The 23014-nt window shown below is 38.9% G+C and overlaps 1 protein-coding gene and 1 non-coding gene across 4 annotated transcripts in view; one reads left to right on the top strand and one right to left on the bottom strand.

The window, feature by feature from the left end:
* The window catches only part of Maoa (monoamine oxidase A), a 63592-nt gene that overhangs the window by 26155 nt on the left and 14423 nt on the right, over window positions 1–23014 (top strand). For all 3 annotated transcript variants that reach the window (XM_005080545.4, XM_040733659.1, XM_013120878.3), the window contains exons 4-6: window positions 18220–18324; window positions 19002–19093; window positions 22059–22200. In XM_005080545.4, the coding sequence (XP_005080602.1) occupies window positions 18220–18324; window positions 19002–19093; window positions 22059–22200 (339 nt within the window). The remainder of the gene's footprint in view (window positions 1–18219; window positions 18325–19001; window positions 19094–22058; window positions 22201–23014) is intronic.
* LOC121135267 lies at window positions 21572–21709 on the bottom strand. The gene has a single exon (XR_005872460.1). It is a non-coding gene; the product is annotated as a U4 spliceosomal RNA (small nuclear RNA).

Raw genomic sequence — 23014 nt, 5'->3', positions numbered from 1 at the left:
CGGAGGTTCAGTGAAACAGAGTGACTTGACAAAGCTATAAAATAGTAACAGTCTACTAATCCCTGAAAGCATGATCTTCTTTACTTCACTATATATTCCAAGAAATGAAACTTAGGTAGTGGATAGAGGAGCACTGGGCCTCTTCTGTTTGTAAAACATCTCACCATCAGTCTCAGTGAAGACTGGCTGATAAATAAGCAGATGCAGTTTTTTAAATCACTTCCTTACTCTGCTAGTTCCATGTGCATTTCGCACATTTTAAACACTGAAAATTTATAGTTATATACCCAACTAAGTACTTTCTGGTCTCCCAGCTATCCCCACTCTAATACATCTAAGAATCTGACAGGGGCACATGGTGAATAGTTCAATGCCTTATATTCTCTCTCTCTCTCTCTCTCTCTTTCTCTGTCTGTCTCATTGTGTGTTTGTACAATAATCACTGTATTGACTAATCTGTGGACACTCCCATTATTCCTTTTAAAATCACATTTAGTGCATGTGTGTGTGTGTCTGTTCATGTATATATGCACATACTATGATACAGGCATGGAGGTCAGAGAACAACTTGTATGTCTTGGGGATTGAACTCAGGTCATCAGACTTGATGATATGCTCCTCTACCCGCTAAGCCATCTTATAAACTCTTCATCCCATTATTCTTTTTTCCCTTTTTAAATTTTTAAATTATAAATAAGCTTGTTTTGCATATCAGTCCCAGTTCCCTCTCCCTCTCTTTGTCCCCTGCCCCCTATCACATCCCCTTTCTCCTCCCCAGGGAGGGTGAGGCCTTCCATTAAGGATTATCAAATTCTGTCACATCATTTGAAGCAGGGCCTAGGCCCTCCCCCATGTATCTAGGCTGAGAAAGTATCCCTTTATGTGGAATGGGTTCCCAAAATTCATTCCTATAGTAGGGATAAATACTGATCCACTGCCAGAGGCCCCATAGATTGTCCAGGCCTCCTAACTGACGCCCATATTCAGGTCCTATGCTGGTTTCCCAGCTACCAATCTGGGGTCCATGAGCTCCACTTTGTTTAGGTCAGCTGTTTCTGTGGGTTTCTCCAACCTGTTCCTGACTCCTTTGCTCATCACTCCTCCCTCTCTACAACTGGATTCCAGCATTCAGCTTAGTGTTTAGCTGTGAGTGTCTGCTTCTGCTTCCATCAGCTACTGGATGAAGGCTCTAGGATGGCATATAAGGTAGTCATCAATCTCATTATTGGAGAAGGGCATTTAAGGTAGCCTCTCCACTGTTGTGTAGATTGTTAGTTGCACACCATCATTCTTAATTGAGACACAGTAAGATTAAAATGAAAAGCTGACATTAAAGAATCTGAATGTTGTCTGCAAGTTGTAAGATTCTGGTGTACTTCCCAACCTTCCTGACAGGACCTTTTGAACTTAACATATTTAGTTAAGTGCTGAGGTTTCCAATACCTATGGAATATTCTGGACTTCACAGGAAACCGTAAATTTTAGAAATGCTAGTGTAATAATTTTATACTTTGAGAGAACCCTACTTCAAGTTTTAACAGGGCATGAGCTCATGATAAATGTTAAGAAAATGCTCATGATGCATCAGGTGTCTAAGTTAAAGAAGGAGATTATTTTTAAAAAGTGGTACTGGGGTTCCTTTTATATGTTGTTGAGTCCTTCTCCAACATTAGGTAAATAAAATCTTTGGTATTTCTGTTTCCAAGAAAAGGCACAGCTTCATTTTTCTGAAGATGGGACATACTCAACCCCTAATATATTTTTTTTACTAACACATAACTGTTACATATAAACTACTAGAAAAAGGCATCTTGCGGCCTTAAAATTGATACTCTGAGGTTGCTTTCAATATGTGGCTATTAGCTTAATGTGTGAGCACACTTGTGAGACTGAGGCAGAAGGACAGTAAATTGGAGTCAGTCTAGGCTATATAATAAGACCTTGTCTCAAACAGCAACAAAATAGTTATCAGTCTCTGAATCATTGCTGTCTCATAGCCATGCACATCAACACAGTATCTCTATTGGTTCATAATTATTAAATGTGTAGGCTGTGGCAATTTGATGATAAACTCATGTATCACTTATATTTTGGACAACAAATAGCATATTTGAATCCTTCCCATAAAGTCATGCTTGGTGGTACATGCCTGTAATTCCATTACTTGGAATGTGGGGGCAGGAGGATCAGGAATTCAAGACAAGCTTCAATTACATGAGACTATATGTTAACAAAACCCTCTAAAAAATAAAGCAGTAGATCAACCTCTGTCATGTTACTTGATTCTTCAAAGTCAGCATTACTCCTGTAGTAACGATAAGGGTGGTTTTCCTGTATGGAGCCCCAACTGTGTTCAGGGCCTGATATCAGATTTTTTATTTCTGCTATTTCACTTAACTCTTACTCTCGAAGGCTCTTATATAGGGACTGTAGCTTCATAGAATGGAAAAGACCTGAACTTCAGCAGCCAAGTAATCTTCCAAGTAAATAAGGGACACTAAGAAGGAATGCAGACCAAGGTCTTTCTATTCTGCTGTGTTGTTAGGGGACTCCAGGAAGCTGTTTTACAGTTTGTACTTGTTCTAGTTCTTTTGATGCTTCTTTACTAAGCATCATCTCATGTTTGTTCTTGTGTCCCTGTGTATAAGGATGGTGGGATTTTTCTCAGTTGTTTGGTCCAGAAACCTAAAATAGCAATGTAACTTCCTGTTACAATACTAAGTGTACTGGATGTTCTCAGTATGATGAGGAAACTATAAATGGAGACTCTTAAAGTAAGCAAAAGTAGGATGATACTGTATTCAATATTCTTATTAAGATTGTTTATTAATGTTATATTGAAAAATAATGCTGCTTATTAAAGAATTTCTCAGCTGTCCTTGTTCTTTCTACTTCTAGCAGGAAAATAAGGGTTTGTCCAACATGATAATATATTGGGTTAATGTCTTAGTTAGGGTTTTTTTTTGTTTTTTCGAGACAGGGTTTCTCTGTATTGTTTTGGAGCCTGTCCTGGAACTCGTAGACCAGGCTTGGTCTCGAACTCACAGAGATCCGCCTGCCTCTGCCTCTGGAGTGCTGGGATTAAAGGCGTGGGCCACCACCACCCAGCTTAGTTAGGGTTTTTATTGCTGTGAAGCGATAGCATGACCATAGCAACTCTTATAAAGGAAGGCATTTATTTGGGGTGGCTTGCAGCTTACGAAGTTTAATCTGTTATCATCATGGCAGAAAGCATGATGGCATGCATGCAGACATGGTGCTGGAAAGATACAGCTGAGAGTTCTCCATCTAGATCCACAGGCAGCAGAAAGTGATAGTGAGCCACTAGGCCTGGCTTTAACTTGTAAAATCTCAAAGCCCACACCCACCAGTGACTCACTTCCTCCAATAAGGCCAATTCTATTTCAACAAGACCGTACCTCCAATATTGCTATGAAATATCATAACCAAAAAGCAACTTGAGGAGAAAATGGTTTATTTTGCTCAAAGTCCCATATTACAGTTCATCACCAAAAGCAATGAGGGTAGGAACTCACATAGGACAGGAACTTGGAGTCAGGAGCTGATGGAGAGATCATGGAGGGGTGCTGCTTATTGGCTTGCTCCCCATGTATTGTTCTGCCTGCTTTCTTATAGAACCCAGGGCTACCAGTCCGTGGATGGAACCCTGGGCCCTTCCCCATTGATTACTAGTTAAGAAAAAGTCATACAGACTTGGCTATAGCCTAATCTTATGAAGACAATTTCAATTTTCTCAGTTGAGGCTCCCTCCTCTGATGACTTTAACTTGTTTCAAATTGACATAAAACTAGCCAGTATATGAGGTGCACTCTCACTCTGAACCCTTGGGGAAGGGTCTAGGCCCTGCCCTATATGAACTGACAGACTATGGACACCCCCAAGGAGGGCCTCACCCTCCCTGGGGGAATGAGGGGATAACGGGGGGAGGATGGGGGGAGGGCACGGGAGGAGGGGAGGGAAAAGGAGAGGGACCTGGAACTGACTTGTGAAGCAACCTTGTTTCTTATCTAAATTTAAAAAAAAGAATAAAAAAAAATCATTATTGATTAAAAAAAACAAAAAAAAACTAGCCAGTATAAAATTTGATGTCTTCTTCTTCTTCCTCCTCCTCCTCTTCTTTTTGTTTCTGCTTCTGTTTCACATTCTCCTTATCCTCATTCATTTTGAGACAAGATCTTGCTGGGTAGTCCATTCTTGCCCCAAATTCACAGTAATTTTTATGTATAGGTCTTCTGACTGCTGGGATTATTAGCAGCCAAAATGCCTGGTTAAAGGTTGTAAATTTGTTATGTCTTTATTGTGGTGAGCCTATATGATCTGTGAAACTAATATAAATTAACCCTGACATTTTTAACCCAAAGGGTAGACTTTAAATAACATCAGCTAAATATCTCAATGTGTTTAAGATACTCTACTGGTTTTTTCCTCTCTTTAGATAGTAAGGGAAACATTAGATCCTGAGTACTCATTGGAGTGATTAATTTCTCACAGTCATAAATAAGATGATCCATCATTACGTTCGTTTTATGAATGAGCTCCATTGTGTTATGGAAACCTTTTGTTAAATATTGCAGTGTGTGGTGAAGGATATGGAGAAGGAAAACCCAGCCAGAGCCAGAACAAGCATTTTCAAAACCTGCTTTGAAATAGGAATTGAGATATTTATGCATTCTCACTTTCCCCCTACATCCCACATCCGCTCTAAGTAAAACTGGAGTCAGAAATATGCACTAAATATTTATTTTTAGAGTGATGTGAAAAAGCTTTATTTAAAACTTCACAAGTTTACTAATAGCAGGGTAAGCATTTTTTTCCTGGTGCTGGGTTTTCTATTCTGCCTATGGCTATTTACTCCAGGGTTCTAAACCCAAAAATGTTTTAGAATGTATGTTTCCTAGAATACTAAGTACACAGAGGGAGGACTGATGATCAAAGGGATTAAGACTGGGCTGGTTTAACCCCCAGAAACAGCTGACCAGACAAAGGTTAACTCTTGAATCCCAGGCATCAGCCTGGGAATCCAGCATGGGACTGATCAATACCCCCTGAATTTGGGTGTCAGTGAGGAGGCCTAGGGAACCTATTGAGCCTTGGGCAGCAGATCAGTACCCATCCCAAGTATACACACAGACTTTGGACTCCCATAGAACAATGTGAGGTGCACTCTCACCCTGAACTCTTGGGGAAGGTTCTAGGCCCTGCCCTATATGAAATGACAGACTATGGACACCCCCATGGAGGGCCTCACCCTCCCTGGGGGAATGAGGGGATAACGGGGGGGGGTTGGGGGGAGGGCACGGGAGGAGGGGAGGGAATGGGAGAGGGACCTGGAACTGACTTGTGAAGCAACCTCGTTTCTTATCTAAATTTAAACTGGAAAAAAAAGAAAGTTATTTGAATGCAAAAAAAAAAAAGAATACTAAGTACACTTTGTTGCTAAGAGACGAGCTTGGTTTCAGCCAAAGTGTCCTGTAGAAGACAAAAGGTCTGCTTTTGTGTTACTTTGTCTCAATGCTTACTAATATGACCTTGTTTTTGACTCTTGGTTTATAGGTGTTTTTTTAATAAGGGGCATTTAATTTTAAGATTATTTTAGCATCTTTTCTATACTAATTTATAGAACAAGTTTCTTTTGTCTCAGGAAGTTGTATTTTCATTTTCAACCCTTTCGGAAACCCAAAGAACTAAAGGATGTTGCTTATACCTTTTAATTAGCTAAATGCATCTTTTCTTAGTCCATAATACTATTATTGCCTTCCATATGCAGTGTGCTTATGGATGCTTTTAACTAATTTGAATTTACCACTTATAAGTAGGGGTTTGTTTGTTCGTTTTGATTTTCCAAGACAGTGTTTCTCTGTGTTGCCCTGGCTGTCCTGGAACTCACAAGGTAGCCTAGGCTGGCCTTGAACTCAGAGATGTGCCTTCCTCTGCCCCCTGAGTGCTGGGTTAAAGGCATGTGCCACCATGCCTGGTGGGTAGGCTGGTTTTTTTTAACAGAGGCTAAAATATGTAAATATATTTAGTTTTATGTATCAAATATACAGTGTAAATACATGCAGGTAGCTTAGAGAGAGAGAGAGATTTTCAAAAGACTTACTTTGCTGCTTGTAGATCACCAGAGATCTAAATAACAGAATTATAAGTTTAAAGCTTTACACAAGGGCTAGGAGTTGGGGTACCTCAAGGGTAGATCTTGTGCCCAGAATATGTGACACTGAGTTTTTTCACAGCCTCACATCACTGAAAACTCCTTTCTATTTTCTGTATATTCTGGGATACCACTCCGATGTGGTCTCCACAATAGAAATATTCTACCCCATCAAAGTGGCAACCCATAACATTGAGAAGAGAGGTTACTAGATTTTTTCTATCATTACTCACCATGATAGACATGTAATTCAGTGATATTAAGTGCATTCACGCTGTTGTACAACCATTGCCATGAGCTATGCATAGAATCTCCGTTTCTCATGGTACTGGCAATAAAACACAGGGCCTGGTGCAGTCACAGACCTGTCTCTTGCCACACAGAGTCCTTTTGATCTTTGCATCCTCCATCTCTTCTTCCTTCTCCTGTTTCTATCCCTTCCACTATGATTTGTTTGTTTGTTTTGAGACAAGCTCTCACTATCTTGTCTTAACCTTCAAAGGACTGAGATTACAGAGATTCACCACCATTCCTGGCTTTTCTGTCATTTTTAATCAGTGATAATTCACTATAGGTACATACAACATGGATATATACAGCTAACAGTCTAGTTTGCCAACTCTGCTCTGCCCTTGGTCTTTTTGATCCTCTATGACATATTTTCTCATTTTGTTGTCTTATGACAGAGGGAAGTGTCCATGGCAGAGATTCTGCGAAGAGCCCATGATGCCCTTTCACTTTTAGTTACATGTGCAAGTTGTTTCATTTTATTTCACCTGTTCTACTCAGTGTTATGGGCCGATGTATCCTCTTGTTCAGAAGGGTTACATGTGAGAATGTTTCCTCATTGATTACAGGTAGAACGTTTTCTCATTCTGTCTCAATCTCCTGTCAGTGCCAGTCAGAATGTAAAAATAGTATCTAGGGAAATATTTTCTGAGTGTTTTCTTTCTAAAGAGCGTCAATATAAAAACATGCACTGCAGGAGTTTGGTATTCAGATCCATTTTGGAAGTACTCCATATTCTAAACATATATTAAGGAGTCAAGATTCCCATTAGCAAATTAGAAGTCCTACAGAGTCCAGCAGTAAAAAAGATTACTTCACTATAAGCCACGGTTTCCCAGATTTATGACCCTAGAGCCAATTTTCATCTAGCATCTGGAAAGATTAGTGTGAGAAATACTAACATGTGAAATTATTTTTAAGATTTACATTCTCAAAGAGACTGTGTCTTCTATCTTTATTCACTTCATCATCTTCCACATAGTAAGTTCTAAAGTCAGTTTGGCAGTAATGTTGGAAAAAGTTTGTATGTAGTACTAATACTAAAAGTCAGTGCTGAGCTGAACGGTGGGTGGTAGCACATGCCTTTAATTCCAGCACCCTGGATGCAGAGGCAGGAGGATCTCTGAGTTCAAGCCATCCTGGTCTACACAGAAACCCTGTCTCAAAAAGAAAACCAAACAGACAGACAAACAAAAACTCAGTGTTAAGTTGGCATTTCACTAGAAGTTTTTTGGAGGCTTGGAGGGGGCAAAAAGAGGGACTCATTTGTCTTTAAAATAATCAGACATTTTCTGAGAAAGCTAGATGTGATACAAGATAGGCTACAAAAAGTAGGCCCTTCATTTCCCACTTTGTATCTTTTTTTTTAACAAACATTTATTGGAACTCTGCTAGTGACAAGGCAGTATAAACAGAGCAGGTACAAATACATTTGAAGGGTAGTCTGTCTTCTTGGGTACACTGACAATAATCTGAAAAGTTAGCCATGTATATAAATCAGTATAATATAGTAGTGATCATGGCAAAGGCCAGGGGCCATGGTTTTGTCATTCAGCAGAGGATGCACCAGTGGTTTATGGTATCTAGGTGGGGTTCTTGAGACTACTCTTTCCAGGTCATTGTATGCTCATACGTATAACTTCCAGGTGTAGGAGCACACCTGATTAAGTTTTCCAAGGAGAATTCAGCTCAGTGGCATTATAGGCTTGATCTTGCTATACCTTGCTAACATGGAGATTAATGGGATAGTAGTTAGGATGACAGGAATCTGAACTTAGAGCACAGAGACATGAACTTCATTTAGGCACTAACAAGGTTTAAACACTATGTATCTATCTACACATGCACATACCTCTCTGCAAGTATGGTAAAAAAAAGCAGTATATATTATAAATGACTGAATATCTTCAAAGACATATATGACTTGCAAAAATCATCCAAGGCTACCAAAATTATATTACCTTATGATGCATCATGCTTATGAGGATACAGTGTTATTTAGGAGCAATGAAAGCAAGAGAAATGAGACATGGGATTAGAGGTATATCAAGAATGTAAGAAGAGTTAAATAAATAATTCTCTAAAAACAAATTAGGAACCCAGGCATAATGATGCAGGCCTATAATCCTCGTGCATAGGTAATTGAGATAGGAAGATCATGAGATTGAAGCTAGCCTGGGTTATAAAAGTTGTAGCAGTACAACTCTGGGGTTGGGAATTGGTGGTTGGTATCCAGACTCATCCAGAAGTCAGGTGATACATGGAATTGTGAAGGGACAACTCTAGAGGGAAAGATATCATGACTGATTGGGAAGTCAGGGGATACCTGGAGCTGGGATGCAGTGGAGGATGCTTCCACACCTCCCATAGGTTGTAGTAGTCCTGCTCATCTCGTAGAGAGAGCCATTATAGCTGAGATCTGCTTGGTTCCTGTAAAGGAACTTCCTACCAGAGCTATCTGTTTCTTCTTTGCTCAGCTCAGGCCCAAGATGTTATATCTTCTGCTTCACTCTGCTAAAGGGGAAACTCCAGTAGAAATGTAGCAATTTCCTCTGGCTCCCGTGGCAAGTTACTTTTTCTGTTCCACTCCCAAGGGATCTTCCCAGCAAATGTAACTGTTTCTTCTGGTTTTTTTCTGCTCAGTACCCTTAAGGGAGCATCTCAGCAAAAATGTTCTTCTTCTGAGTGCTGGTGAGAGAAGATCTTCACCCAAAACTCATTTAAGAAAAAAATTTATTTGGGAAGGAGTCCAGGAGAATGGTCGCCTCTGCCAGGGTGGGAAAGGACAGCCAGCAACTGAACAGGCAGAGGGGCTTATATAGGGCTTCTTAGGGTTGGAGTTTTCCCAGGAAGAAGATTTTTTTCTCAGGGATTCATTAGTTTTCCTCCTCAGGGATTGGTTGGTTTAGTTGGTCAGGAGACAGAGTTGGCTCTGGTTTGGGACCAAACTGTGTCTTTCACTGTCCCCTTTTAGAGTTTGGGCTTTAGTTTTGGGGCCAGAGCATGCTTCTTTCACTAGCTCTGGTTCCAGGGCCAACTGTGTTTCTTTGGCTCTAGTTTCAGAGACAGAGAGTGTTTCTTTGGTTCTGGGTTCAGGGCAAAAGTGTTTCTTTCACTGGTTCAGGTCTCAGATCCAGGGTGTGTTTCTTTCACTGGCTCTGAGATCAAGGCCAGGGTGCTAGATTTCATGTTCAGGGCTTGGCTGGTTTCCTGCTCAGGCATTGCTTGGTTTTCCTGCTTAGGGATTGGTTGATTTCATGTTCAGTTGGTCAGGGGGAGAGCTGGCTCTGGTTTCAGGGTCAAACTGTGTTTCTTTCACTGACCTTTTTAGAAGCTATTTTGGGTCTAGTTTTGTGGCCAGGGCATGTTTCTTTCACTGGCTCTGGTTCCAGGGCCAAAATGTGTTTGCAACTTAGGGTCTGAGTTCAGAGCTAAAGTGTTTCTTTCACTGGCTCAGGTTTCAGATCCAGGGTGGGTTTCTTTTGCTGGCTCTGGGTTCATGGCCAGGGTGGGTTTCTTTCACTAGCTCTGGTTTCAGGGCCAGGGTGGATTTCTTTGGCTGACCCTTTTACCTTACATTCCCACCACCTAAAAAAGAAAGACAAGAATAGCAAATGAACATCTCGAACAGACAGGATCATTTCTCATAGTGTTTTGGGTTGTTTGCTTTTCTGGTTTCAGATATGTGATCCTCCTACTCCTCAAGCCATTAAAAGAGGCAAGTGATCACAATGCGATGCTTTATTTGTCCTAGTATATAGAACGTGAAGACTGTGTTATGGAAAGATGCTAGTGCATATTAAGCCTCTCAAGCACTGGTTTAGGGAACAAATCTTTAAGATTAGGTTTGAAAAATAATAATTCCACAAATGAAGGTTTATAGAATCTAAACAGCAGAGAGGTAGATTCTATTTGAAATGAAGTAAATTGTTGGTTTTCATTTTACTGCCATTTAAGATGACAGTATCTTTTAAAAGCCAATTCCTTTATATCTGTTCTTTCTACTCCACCCTACACTTTAGTCTTAGAAAGAAGGTCCTTTTGGAGTTTAGAAGTAACATGACTACCTATACCAGGCCATGATGCTCCAATGCATTTATTCATTAATTCATGAGACATATTTTGAGGTTGGGGATACAACAAGTTAGAGAACTTGGTAAGCATGTGCAAGACTCTATCAGATCCATAATGTGCATAGACAAACTAAATCGACAGATGGCACAAAAGAATTTTGAGTGAAGCTTAGAATAAATAGCGATTTGTTCTACAGATGCGCAGTCTTCAGTGTGAACTCCTATTGTCATTTGGCTACTGAAGCAGCAGAGGTAGTGATGTGGAAGTGTCATGGCTGACAGATGATAACCTCTACTGAAATCATGTGAGCACTGGGAAGTGGTGATGCACGCATTTAATTCCAGCACTCGAGAAGCAGAAGCAGGCAGATCTCTGTTAAGTTCCAGGACAGCCAGGACTGTTACACAGAGAAACCCTGCCTGGAAAAGCCAAAAAGAACAAAATAATAATGTGAACATAAGTATTGTAAGACTTAATTTTGTTTCTTAATATTTTTTTGTGAGACATAGTCTTGATGTATAGCCCAGGTTCTCCTTGAGCTTACAAGCCTCCTTTATAAAGACTTGAGCCAAGAGTTTGATGCTAGATAGTCTGGGTAATATAGAGAGATTATCTGTCAAAACCTTTTTCAATTTAAAACCCAAGTGAATCTGGATATGAAGGCACACACCTATAATCCTAGCACTCATGGGGTAGAGACAGGAGAATCATGAATCTAAGGATAGGCTGTACTACATTAGCAAAACCTTTTCTCAAAAACAATAACAATACCCCACACCCTCTAAAATAGCTATGGTTAAAAAGCCAGAAAACGTATTACATAAAGACAGAGAGACATTAGAACCCTCCTATGTTGCTGGAGGAAAATGAAAAATAGCACAGCAACTTTGGGAAAATAGTTCAGCAATTCTTCAGAATGTAGGGGGAAAGAATAGAGGATGATTACTGATGAGTAAGAGTTTCTTCATAGGGTGGAGAAAATTTTCTAAATTTGGATATTATCATGGTTATACACTGACTTTAAGTGGATAGATTATGAGGAGTGTTATTGATAAATTAATATGGTTATTCAACAGCTGTACATCTTCCCAGTGTTTTCATCTTTTTTCTCTACTATGTTTTCCACCTAAATTAATGGCATCTGTGAAAAAGGGAAAATACTTTTTAAAGGCTGCCCTACCAGTGATCTTTATAAGTACTCAATAGTCTACACAAAAACTTGTATGGTTTCTGTCATAATTGCTTTGTTTTAAATTTCTGTACATAACTAGAATCCCTTAAGTAGAACCACCTAAACATTCATTTAAGTCTTTTCCATCTTGATATGAGAGCATCATTTCTACCTTAGTGTGATGCTGCTGTTTCTAGAGTCTGGGCTACTCAACTTAGTTATCAACATGTTAACCGGTTGCTGTGCAAATCTTGAGATGGGGTGAAGATGTGTTAAACACTAGTTCATGAGCAAAAGTGCAGAAGTTGTGTGAGAAGTAAGTCACAATTTCATACCCCTGAACAGAGGGAACAGTCACATAAAAATACAAACTATAGCATTGTATAAGCATAGCAACAAAATCAGGTGGTAGATAAGTTGCCAAGGAAATAAGAAAGGGTTGGGTTGAGAAAAAGGAAAAGGTTGAGAACGGAACCCTGAAACACTCAGTGGATCAAATAATGGGGAGGAGGTTCCTGGGAAAGAAGGTGGATATTTGGAGAAATCAGTGAAATTCATTGGGGGTGCATGGGTTATAGTGAATTACTAATGAGGTGGACAAAATTCATGCCTTCAGATATGGCTATAGGGAGCTCAAGAGAAAGGGAGCTCTGAGAATTTTGGTGAGAGGGCTACAAGTCACATTTTTTTTGGTTTTTCCAGACAGGGTTTCTCTGTATTGTTTTGAAGCCTGCCCTGGAACTCACTCTGTAGACCAGGCTGGCCTCAAACTCAGAGATCCGACTGCCTCTGCTGGGATTAAAGGTGTGGGCCACCAATGCCAGGCTATAAGTCACATTTAAGAATAAAGAGATATGAAGAATTGAGCATCAGTTTAGTGTGATTATTAAGAGAGAATGGCAATTTAAAAAGAGATATTTCCATGTAAGATGTGAAAACTTCTTTTAGGTAAAATGGAAGTTATTTATGTTTGAGAACTTGGCTACTTCCATCAAGAAACAGGAAGTTGCCGGGCGGTGGTGGCGCATACCTTTAATCCCAGCACTCGGGAGGCAGGGGCAGGTTGATCTCTGTGAGTTCGAGGCCAGGCTGGACCAAAAGCCTCCAAAACAATACAGAGAAGCCTGTATCGTAAAAACCAAAAACAAACAAACAAACAAAACAAAAAACAAAACAAAAAAACAAAACAGGAAGTAACTTTTGTTTTGTTTTGTGTATTTTTAATTTTTAAAACAATCTTATTTTACATACCAATCCCATGTCCCTCTCCCTCCTGTCCTCCTCCCACTCCTCACACCATCTCCTTCCTACACCCATCCACTCCTCAGAGAGGGTGTGGCCTCCCTTGGGGCATCATCAAAGGCTGTCACATCAATTGTGGTAGGACCAAGGCCCTCCCCCATATATCTAGGCTAAGCAAGGTAGCCCTCCATAGAGAATGGGCTCCAAAAAGCCAGTTCAAGCACTATGGATACATACTGATTCCACTGTCAGCAGTCCCATAAACTTCCCAAGACCCCCAACTGACACCCATGTTCAGGGGCCCTGGTTCAGTCTTATGCATTGTTCCACAGCTGTCTGACTGGGGTCTGTGAGCTCCTACTTGCTCAGGTTAGCTGTTTCTGTGAGTTTCCCCAGCATAGTCTTGACCCCTTTTAAAACAATATAATGATGCTGTGTGAATTAATGGGTTTCTTTTTAGATGATTCTTTTATTTCTTGCATTATGGATTGTTGAAAAAATTTCTCTTTTAGGCATTGTTAAATAACAGTGACACAGGCAAGTCTCAGGGTATCCATATGGGTTGTAAAGGCATGTTCCCAAACCAATCTAGAAGCTATTTATTTTCTAGATGATTAAAGAAAGCTATTTGGCAGCCACCCCAGTTCCTTAAAATACTGTGATTGTTCTCACTTCCTTTTACTTAACTAAAATTTGAAAGTATAAAGAAGAGAAACTTTGCAGTGTGTCAGTCATTAAGTGCTACTTTCTTAGTATAAACAGCATATCTTGTGGTTTATGAGAACCATAAGCTATCAGGTCCTGCTAATAACCTCCTATTATTATGAACAGTGATAGATTACAGATGTAATTCTCAAGTGGACTTAGATATTTGGGAACATGATTCCAGGAACATTGTGTTCTACTCAACATAAATAACTTCTGCCGTGTCAGTCCTTCAGAAATTAAAGGCTATTTTGGAAAGGTAGTATGGTTTCAGAATATAGGCATAACATGAACAATTGCTACTCAAGGTTCTTTATTTCCTTTTATTTTTACAAAGTAATAGTTATTTGGAAATAGTATTTTAGAGCCCTGCCTCACTCTCAGGTCATGAAGGCATTTCTTGAAGAGAATTTGTTTTGGATTATGAAACTGTTAACACCTTGCTAAGAAACTATGGAATCTCGTTTTAGGACACCAAGAGAGCCTCTGCGTGTTTCCCTCAGCCAAGAGACATTGCCATGCCCTCTTCCAGTGTGCCACACATGTCAAAGTAGTCCCCAGTTGTGTAATCTAGAAGCAGCCATTGATAAATAAGCCCTTGTAGGTGTTCATGAGAAAGGAGAAAGCTGTTACCTTGAAGTTGCCAGTTCCATGATGTATCTGTGTGCTGCAAATGAGAACAGAAAAGCCAGAAACTGATAAAGAGGAAACTACTTGGTGCCGTTGTCAGCAGGAAAAAAGTTTACATCTTTTAAACTATCTATGGTTTCCATTATTAAGCAGGTTGCCAGGCTAGATTCTCCCTTCACCCTGTTCTCTGACCTTTTCTGGGTCTTTGTGTGTTTATGAAGGCTTGGATGGATTGAGGGGCCCTTAAGACTTTATGTAAGCACACTCAAGTTGGTATTCTATGAGGAGAATTTCATTAGTAATATGGCATTTATAATACTTTATTTAATGATTAATGAGAATATTTTTAAAGTACTTTTTTCCTTGTCTACATGTTGAGTTACAGACCAGCCAAGGCTACATATTGAGACCCTATCTCAAACACTTTTTTTTCAGAGCAGAGATCTGTTTTGTATATGACTATTTTTGAGTACAAAGTCGTTTTATAGAGGAATATTGATTTTTTTTCAAGTTTGGGAAGTGTTTTGGTGTAAGCTTCAAAGAGTCTGGGATGTTATGGTGGAGTTTCCACCAAAGCCCCCAAACCCTCGAGACCCTGTTGCATCTCAGAAAGCCCGCCAAATGATGACCCCCCCTCCCAGAGATACTCAAGACCACTCCCACAGGGTATTTAAACTGTTCCCCAGAAAATAGACTCATGGTTTTCTGATGTCTCTTTCCTGTCTCCTCTCTGGGAGGGTGGGAGGCCATCCAGGAGCTTTGTATCCATTAAATGTGGGCTTTCTGAGATGCAGCAGGGTTTGGAGAGAGATAGGGGAGAGGGTTTGGATGGACCATCCACCATAACATTCCAGACTGTTTGGGTTTTTGAGTGCCAGGGGCTGGGGTGAAGCTTCCACCATAACATCCTAGACTCTTTGGGTATATGGATGCCAGGGGCTGGGGTGAAGCTTCCACTATAGCATGAAGAATTGTAACAAGAACCTGCTGCTCTAAAGGCTTCCCAAAATATCAAGTAAGTCCAGCCTCTCTTCTCTCCAGAGTTAGTTTGTCTTGTGTAAATGTTTCTGTCCATTTCTTTCAGAAAATGTATTAGCCTTTCCTAAATATGGCATCATTTCCTTGGCAGTCAAACCCCTTGTGCTTCTTTCTTTGTATTTTATTCTTTAGAAACAGAAAAGGTACATGGAGAGATTTCTTAATTTTAACATGTGAGAGTTCTCCTTATTTTATTGGGGAAGTTTAAAATGCATCTAAAACGAACCTATCTCCATGTTCCATCAACCATATAGGAGTGAGGAAAACACATTTTATGAAGAAAGCCTTTGGAGGAGGAAATTATCCTCATACTATTTCCTAGCTGCTATCACTAGGCTTTAGTTTCCTTATTTATAAAATGGAAATATTAGTAGTCCTTTTCCCCACAGAACTGATGCGAACATTACATGAGATAACGCATATGAAGAGTTTCAGCCACTGCCAGGCATGAAGAAAGTTCAATAAATGTTTGATGATAGTCATGACAGTGATAAAGGATTTGGAGTCCCAAAAAGTTGTATTGTAGCATTTCAACATAGCATTTTCTGATAAGAAATCAGATCACATAATCAACCAAGGTTATTTGAATTTGCTAGTGGAAAGGAAATTTGCTTCTTTGTCATTTAATAGATACCATGTTTTCTTATTCAGTTGTGGGGGTGGGGAGAGTACGCACATACTGTCATGCCTTGTGCCTCTGCCTTGATAGTCAGGATTTTTTGTTGAACATTTTTGAAAGTCTGGCATAATTTTTTAATACTATGCAATGCATGCAGTTGACTTTCTACAGATATTCATTAATAAAATCAAACTTTCATGAGAAATTGTACTAGCAGAAAAGATTTGTGTTTTATGAATATTGAGAAGTCATTTATTTTTAACCATAATTGCCCCTTGGTATTTGCAGAGGATTCCTATGAAAACCAAGATCTGGGGATGTCTTAAGTGGTTTAAATAAAGTGAAATGTTATTTTCCTATATTTTATTCATATTCTCCTGTGTACTTTAAATCATCTCTAGATTGCTTATAATATATATCATATGTAAATGCTATCTAAGTAATTGCTATAATTTTTTGTTGAGGGAATAGTAACAAGAAAAAGGTCTGTGCTTGTTAAGTATAGATAGTATATTTTGAATGCTTTCTATTTGCAGTTGGTTGGATCTGCAGATAAAGAACCTGAAGATCCACTAAAATGAGTTGAATTTGCAGATAGTACCTTATAAATGACCTAGTCTTTCTCTCTTTTACTGAGTCCACCCTCTATTTGCCCTTGTTTTTAATTAGCATAGTATGTGTCACACAATAAAGTGAAGTAAATGGTTTCTAAATATCAAGCTGTCTTGACATTAGAAAACTTAGTACTAAGCCACACAAACCTGTTTGAGCTAACAAAGGGAATTTCTGAGGCTGGAGCATTACAATTCAGAATCTACCGAAAGCAGGAGAACTCTGACAAGTTAGAGCCACGAATCATGGTCTTTGTAACTTGAAACATCTGTTTGTCATGCTGTCTTAAGGAATAAAATTCACTTTCTACTGTACTTGAGTTATAATGACCTAACTACAGGGTCAAATCTTCCAACAGTGTTTGTTATCCAAGGTCAGATCACAAGCTCATAGCTGGGCTAGATCACGAGTTGAGGGGAATCTAGCCTATATTTATTTTAATAGCATCTAGCACCATGCTCCTTACATAATAACAAAGAGGAGTGGCAGTTTCCGAAAAGGAAGCCAGGGTACATCTATAAAAGAAAACTAGATGTTGAACAACTCAAACTGGTAAATGCCAGTTGTTCCATACTGCTAATAGTCTGATTCTTTACATCAAACACAGTAGTCTAATTGGTCTTCATTTACCCTGTGAAAACCTTTAAAACTCGCTCTGAGATGTGACGTGTATGTGTCTATTCATGCTATCACTTATATAAGATCACCTTTCCACAGATATTTGATAAGAATATGGTTTCAGCATTTATACTGAAATGAGTTTTGTCTTTATATATTTATTTGTCCTAAGAAGTAAACATGAGTCAAAGCTATAATTTCCTGTAAACTTAAAATAGCTAATACAACATTGGGAGTAATTTTAGAAATCTTATTAAAATTAGGCTTATTTAGGGAAAATATATTTACATCAATGTGGTAGAGTATCCTGCTGCTTTGAAAATGTTTTAGGTTGAGGTTGGAGGATGACTCTGTGTTTTCTGTACAATCATGAGAACCTAAGATCAGACCCTGAGCACCCTTGTAAAAAAAAGCCAGACACAGTGGTATATGACTATGATTCCAGGCTAGGGGTGCAGAGGCAGACAGATTCTAGAGGCTTGGTGACCAACCAGTTTGCTCAAACGAGTGATGTCCAAGTTCAGTAACAGACGCTGTATCAAGAGAATAAGGTGGAAAGCAATCACAGAAGACGCCCAGAGTTGACCAGATCTTCATGTGCACTCACACAGGCGAGTCTGCTGGCACATGCTTCTGACACACATGTCATACTTTGTGTCCCCTCTCTCTCTTACACACACATGCGCGCACACACACACAAAGAAAATGATTTCTATTAATTGGGTTTTATTTTTAATTTATTTACTTATTTTTGTAGTTTTGGGGGTAGAACACAAGGATATATATATATATATGTATATATATATACATATATGTATATTAAACACTCTACCATTGAATAACATCCCCAGACCCCTTTTCCTTCTTATTTTTAACATAGGATCTCACTAAATTCCTCAGACTAGCAACTTGGAGTCTTCCTGCCTCAGCTTCCTGAGCTTGTGGGATTAAAGACCTGTACCAGGTCAACCTGGTTCCTGTGGTTTTAGGATGTCATGTAACTTAAGTATTATCCATTTCAAATTGATCCCCTTTGCTTTTATGTTCCAGGGGAAAACTTACCCATTTCGTGGTGCCTTTCCACCTGTGTGGAATCCCTTGGCCTATTTGGATTATAACAACCTGTGGAGGACAATGGATGAAATGGGAAAAGAGGTAATATGTGTGTTTGGTTTGCACATAACATATTGCTGAAGAATGAAGCTGATTAATATCATTGTAAGGTACAAGGGACATTGCTGATTTGCACTGATGCATGCCCTTTCTAGGGTAATCAGCAATTCTGCAAAAGCTGGAAGGATTTCCCCTTGATAGATGGAGAAAATGAATACCAAGTGTTTATGTAATTTTCTCAAAACCATGCAGCAAGGGAACCAGAATTCAAAACACTCTTGCTTATACTACTGCCTGTGTGGCTTCATTTCTATGCCTGTGAGCATATATATGATATTTCTGCCAAATATCTACTTACAGTTATCTATCTACAATGCCACGTTATGTAGTAAAGAAGACAAGGACTTTTTACATCAAAGTTCATTGGGGTGGGGTTAAAAATTGATGTGATCTTCCAATAATAATGTTGATATTAATAATGACCATCATTATCCCAATTACAAATAAATGTATATATGCTGTTGTTATTATCACTATTGCTACTATTGTTTGACAGTAGCATTAAGGCACAAATTCCAGATTTATCTCACCTCTTTATGCACTTCCCAGCCAACTGTAGACACCAAGAAACAAGCTTTTAGAGGTATGCATAAAGGCTTCTCTGAAGAGAGGAGTAGAGAAATTTCCTTCACTCATGAACATATGACCTTTCATTGCAGATCCCCTTTGATGCACCGTGGCAAGCACCACATGCTGAGGAATGGGACAGGATGACCATGAAAGATCTCTTTGATAAAATCTGCTGGACAAAGTATATTTGATTGCTTAAAATCTTATTTTAAAAATCTTTCCCTCTGACCCTTTGCATCCTGTCTTGAATAGTAGTGTTGTTCTTAACAACTTGTAGGGAAAGTTAAGAAATACAGTAATCTTATTAGTCAGCAGATTTGAACAGAAAATTAATCAAAACTTAAAAAAGGAGGTACATAGAGTAGAACATTTTTGTACAAAAGAGTCATATTTTGAATAGAAAATAGTAACCGTGTTTTTATGTTATGTAGAGGTTACCTACAAAAGCAATTTGTAAACATATTTTTCAAAAGATCAATCCCAGAGGCTAGAAAGATGACTCAATGGTCAAGAGTACATTGGTGTTGCTTATCAAGGGATCCTGAGTTCAGATCCCAGCACCCTTGTTGGGCAGCTTACAATTGCTGATAACTCCAGTGCCAGAAGATCTGACCCTCTGATTTGGTCTCCAAGGACACCTAACAAATGTGGCAGGTGTGCTTGCCCCCTTCCTTATATTAAAAATGAAAATAAAACTGATTTTTAAAAAATAATCACCATATAGATGTAGGAATGAGAATGGATGCAAAAATTGTATATCATGATGGTATAATTCTAGGGATAATTCGTAGGGACAAAGGACAATTGAAGAGCAGATTGTGGATGGCATAGTATATTCTAGGGATATACTGTTAAAACAGAGAAAGACTGATTGTAGTAGATGATCTCTTCCAAGAATGATCCACCAATACATGGGAGGCAGGATGTATGAACATTTGGGTGTGAAGGAAGACAGGGAGGCTGTCAGGTGTGGGGAGAGATGGAATCTTTCAACAACATGCCAGTCAGAGTCATGGAGTACTAGGAAAGATGAACCTCATGGAAAATTTCCAGGGAAGAACTAGGGTCAGAGAAGAGAAGGGAGCATTGTCATAGTGTAGCAGGATGGTATTCCAGGAATGATCCACAGGAGTTAGAGGAAATCAGAAGTGTAGGTAGTGGCCTCCAAAGCTGGATAATGGCTCAGTTGATAAAATGCTTGCTCTGCAAGTGTAAGAACCAGAGTTTTGAGCCACATAAAAGATGGGCAGGCATGGCAGCTTGCCTGTAATCTTGATTCTCCTGAGGCAAAAATAAGGGATCCATGCGCAAACTGTGCATCTAGACTAGCCAAATTGGCAAGCTCCCAGTTCAGTTGAGAGATATTGCCTCAATAAATAAAATGGAGAGAGACCATGAAGACACTTGGCTTCAACCTCTGCCACCTGCCCAATGCATGGAGATGACCCACACACATGGGAAAACACACACACACACACACACACACACACACACATGCATACACACTATACACGTATATGCTAAGACAATGACGAACAGAATGCATGACAGTAGTGAAGAGGAAGTAAGGGAGTATAAATATGGTAGGAGAGCATGTTCTAGGTGTCCCAAAGGGGTGAGATGCTATATTCTAGGTTTAGGCTAAGGTTAAGGGTAAGCTTGATGTTAGATAATGTGAGAGTAGTAACATCTTCCAGAAATAAGACATGGCAGCATTTTAAAGTCAGGAAAAGACAGGGTTCGATGCTAACTTCCAGGATAATTCGTAGGGCCAAGTGTGGAAGATACAGAAATAGATATAAAGTGGGCACATAGCATTTACTATGAAATGACCCAAGAAACACTGTACCTTTCTAAGAATTATCACAAAAGCATGGGGAAACTGGATGGATAGATTTTTCTGGAGCAGCATCTTTCAGGAATGGCATATTGTTAGACTAGGAGAGAGAAAATAGTAGATGTAGTTGGGATGGTAGGAATTTCTTACCCAAAGGAGAATGAGGAAAATGGTGTTGAGGAACTATGCCTTTCAGGAATAACCAAGAGGAAGGGGAGAGGTTCAGACCTGTGAGTGATATAAGGGAATAGAATTTTCAAGAGAGAAAATAAGGAGTAGCTTTTGGAAATGGCTTTCAAAGGGAAGGAAATAGGCACATTTTAACAAGTGAATGGTCAGTATGCCTGGAACATAGTTGCAGCAAGTAGTGTGATGAGTAATTGTAGTAATACATTCAACAGCCTGTAATGCATCTATTATATTGTATGCATGCCAGGATTCTCTATTTTAGGCCATTGATGAAAATTTTAATTTTGTTTTGTGTTTTTAAACCTTATTTTTAGTTTAGTTTTGTTTTGGTTATTTTTGCTTTTGTGAAATAAAGTTTCATTATGTATACCTTCATGGCCTCTAACTTGCTATCCTCTTTCCTCTGCCTACTGCACGAGATTAAACTCCATTACCATGCTCAGCTTGCCACCAACATGTTTTAAAGACCACATTGTGTTTAGCATGGCAGAAGGTATTAGAGGTGATTTAGGGTGATAATATGGAGCTCACCACTTTCTCTGCCCATGTAAGAGATTTTACAGTAGCATGAACCAGAGTGGAGTCAGAAGAGATGGAAAAGTGAGGAAAATCTTTAAAATAGGTGAGAAGTGTGCCTAACAATCAAGGATATTGAATCATTAGATAGACCATTTTTGGGGCTAACCGTATTTCTTGTGAAAAGTTTTCAACTAGCAATTATCGCACCTCGGATAAAACTCATTGGCTATGATACTGCAACTGCACAAAGCTAAGCATATTTCATAATAGCAGGAGAAAACTTTTTATTTTTTCTCAAAAGTTAACAAATGCTCTCCTATGGACATCGAGACTATGAGGTTTTTGGTTTGGTTTGGTTTTGTTCCCAAAACAGTAGAAAAACTTTCTATTCGTGTTCTATTATATTTTGTAAAGGTACATTCCTCTGAGTTCTGTATGTATTTTTAATTATGCTACTATTGATGTATGTGTAACTGGTGTATATCTACATTTCACAGTGTGTATGTGTCACATAGTGAAGTTTAGAGGATAACTTTCAAGACTTGGTACTCTTCTTCCTGTATGCATTGACATGTGATTTCTACTCCTCTTCTGTGAACAGAACTGCTCGGGAATTTGCTACTCTTTTTGTGAATATCAATGTGACTTCTGAGCCACATGAGGTATCTGCCCTGTGGTTCTTGTGGTATGTGAAGCAGTGTGGTGGCACCACTCGGATATTCTCAGTCACCAATGGAGGCCAGGTATACTTTGTCAGTTCTGAAATTGACTTGCCCAGAATAATGCCTTGATAATGCCTTCATTGTTTATAATCATGTATGGTAGGATAAAATGATCTAAAAATATGTTTGAAGAAATTCTCATTTCCTTTTGTTATTCCTGAAAAGCTCATTGCTAAGGAATATTTCATTTTGAATTAATGTTTTATTTTGAATATTTCATTTGAAATATTTAACAATTAAGTTCCTTCCTTTAAAATGTAGGATAATGAAGAAGCAGCAAAACTACTAAAAATAAGTTAATTTCCAATAATATTGTAGTGCTTATAAAATTAGTATACTTAAAATTATCTCTGTTCTTTACATAAACTTCTTTATGCCACCTGTTTCTCACAGGTGTTCTTTCTTGTTAAATCCTGTTGAATGGAAATTACTCTTCTAATCCACACAAATGAATTGTGTCCACTCTTTTTTGTAGTAAATTCTATATTTTGAATTTTAAAATTTAGCTGTACCCCTGCAATTTTTGGGGGATTCCATACATTTTCATTACTAATGAGTGAAGTCATTTAATTCGTTGACTAAATACAAAATAAACTAACAGCAAAGCCAAAATCTTAAATCCCTATTCCTTAGACTCTGACATTCATTGCAAAGCTCTCCCTTTTCCAAAGAGCATGACTCTTATCTAGGAATGTTATGCCTCAGTAGGATAAGGCTAATTAATTTGTTGCAGATAAATTCTAGTTTATGCTGTTACCTGAGTCCCAGAATTTTGAGTACATTTTGTGAATTTAGACTTTGTCTTCAAAGTAAACTATTGTTCTCCTCAGGTGAT

This window comes from Mesocricetus auratus, unplaced genomic scaffold, assembly GCF_017639785.1.
Source record: "Mesocricetus auratus isolate SY011 unplaced genomic scaffold, BCM_Maur_2.0 Super-Scaffold_100033, whole genome shotgun sequence".
Classification (NCBI taxonomy): domain Eukaryota; kingdom Metazoa; phylum Chordata; class Mammalia; order Rodentia; family Cricetidae; genus Mesocricetus; species Mesocricetus auratus.
The sequence above is the reverse complement of the archived record's forward strand: the minus strand, read 5'-3'. Positions and strand labels throughout refer to the sequence as shown.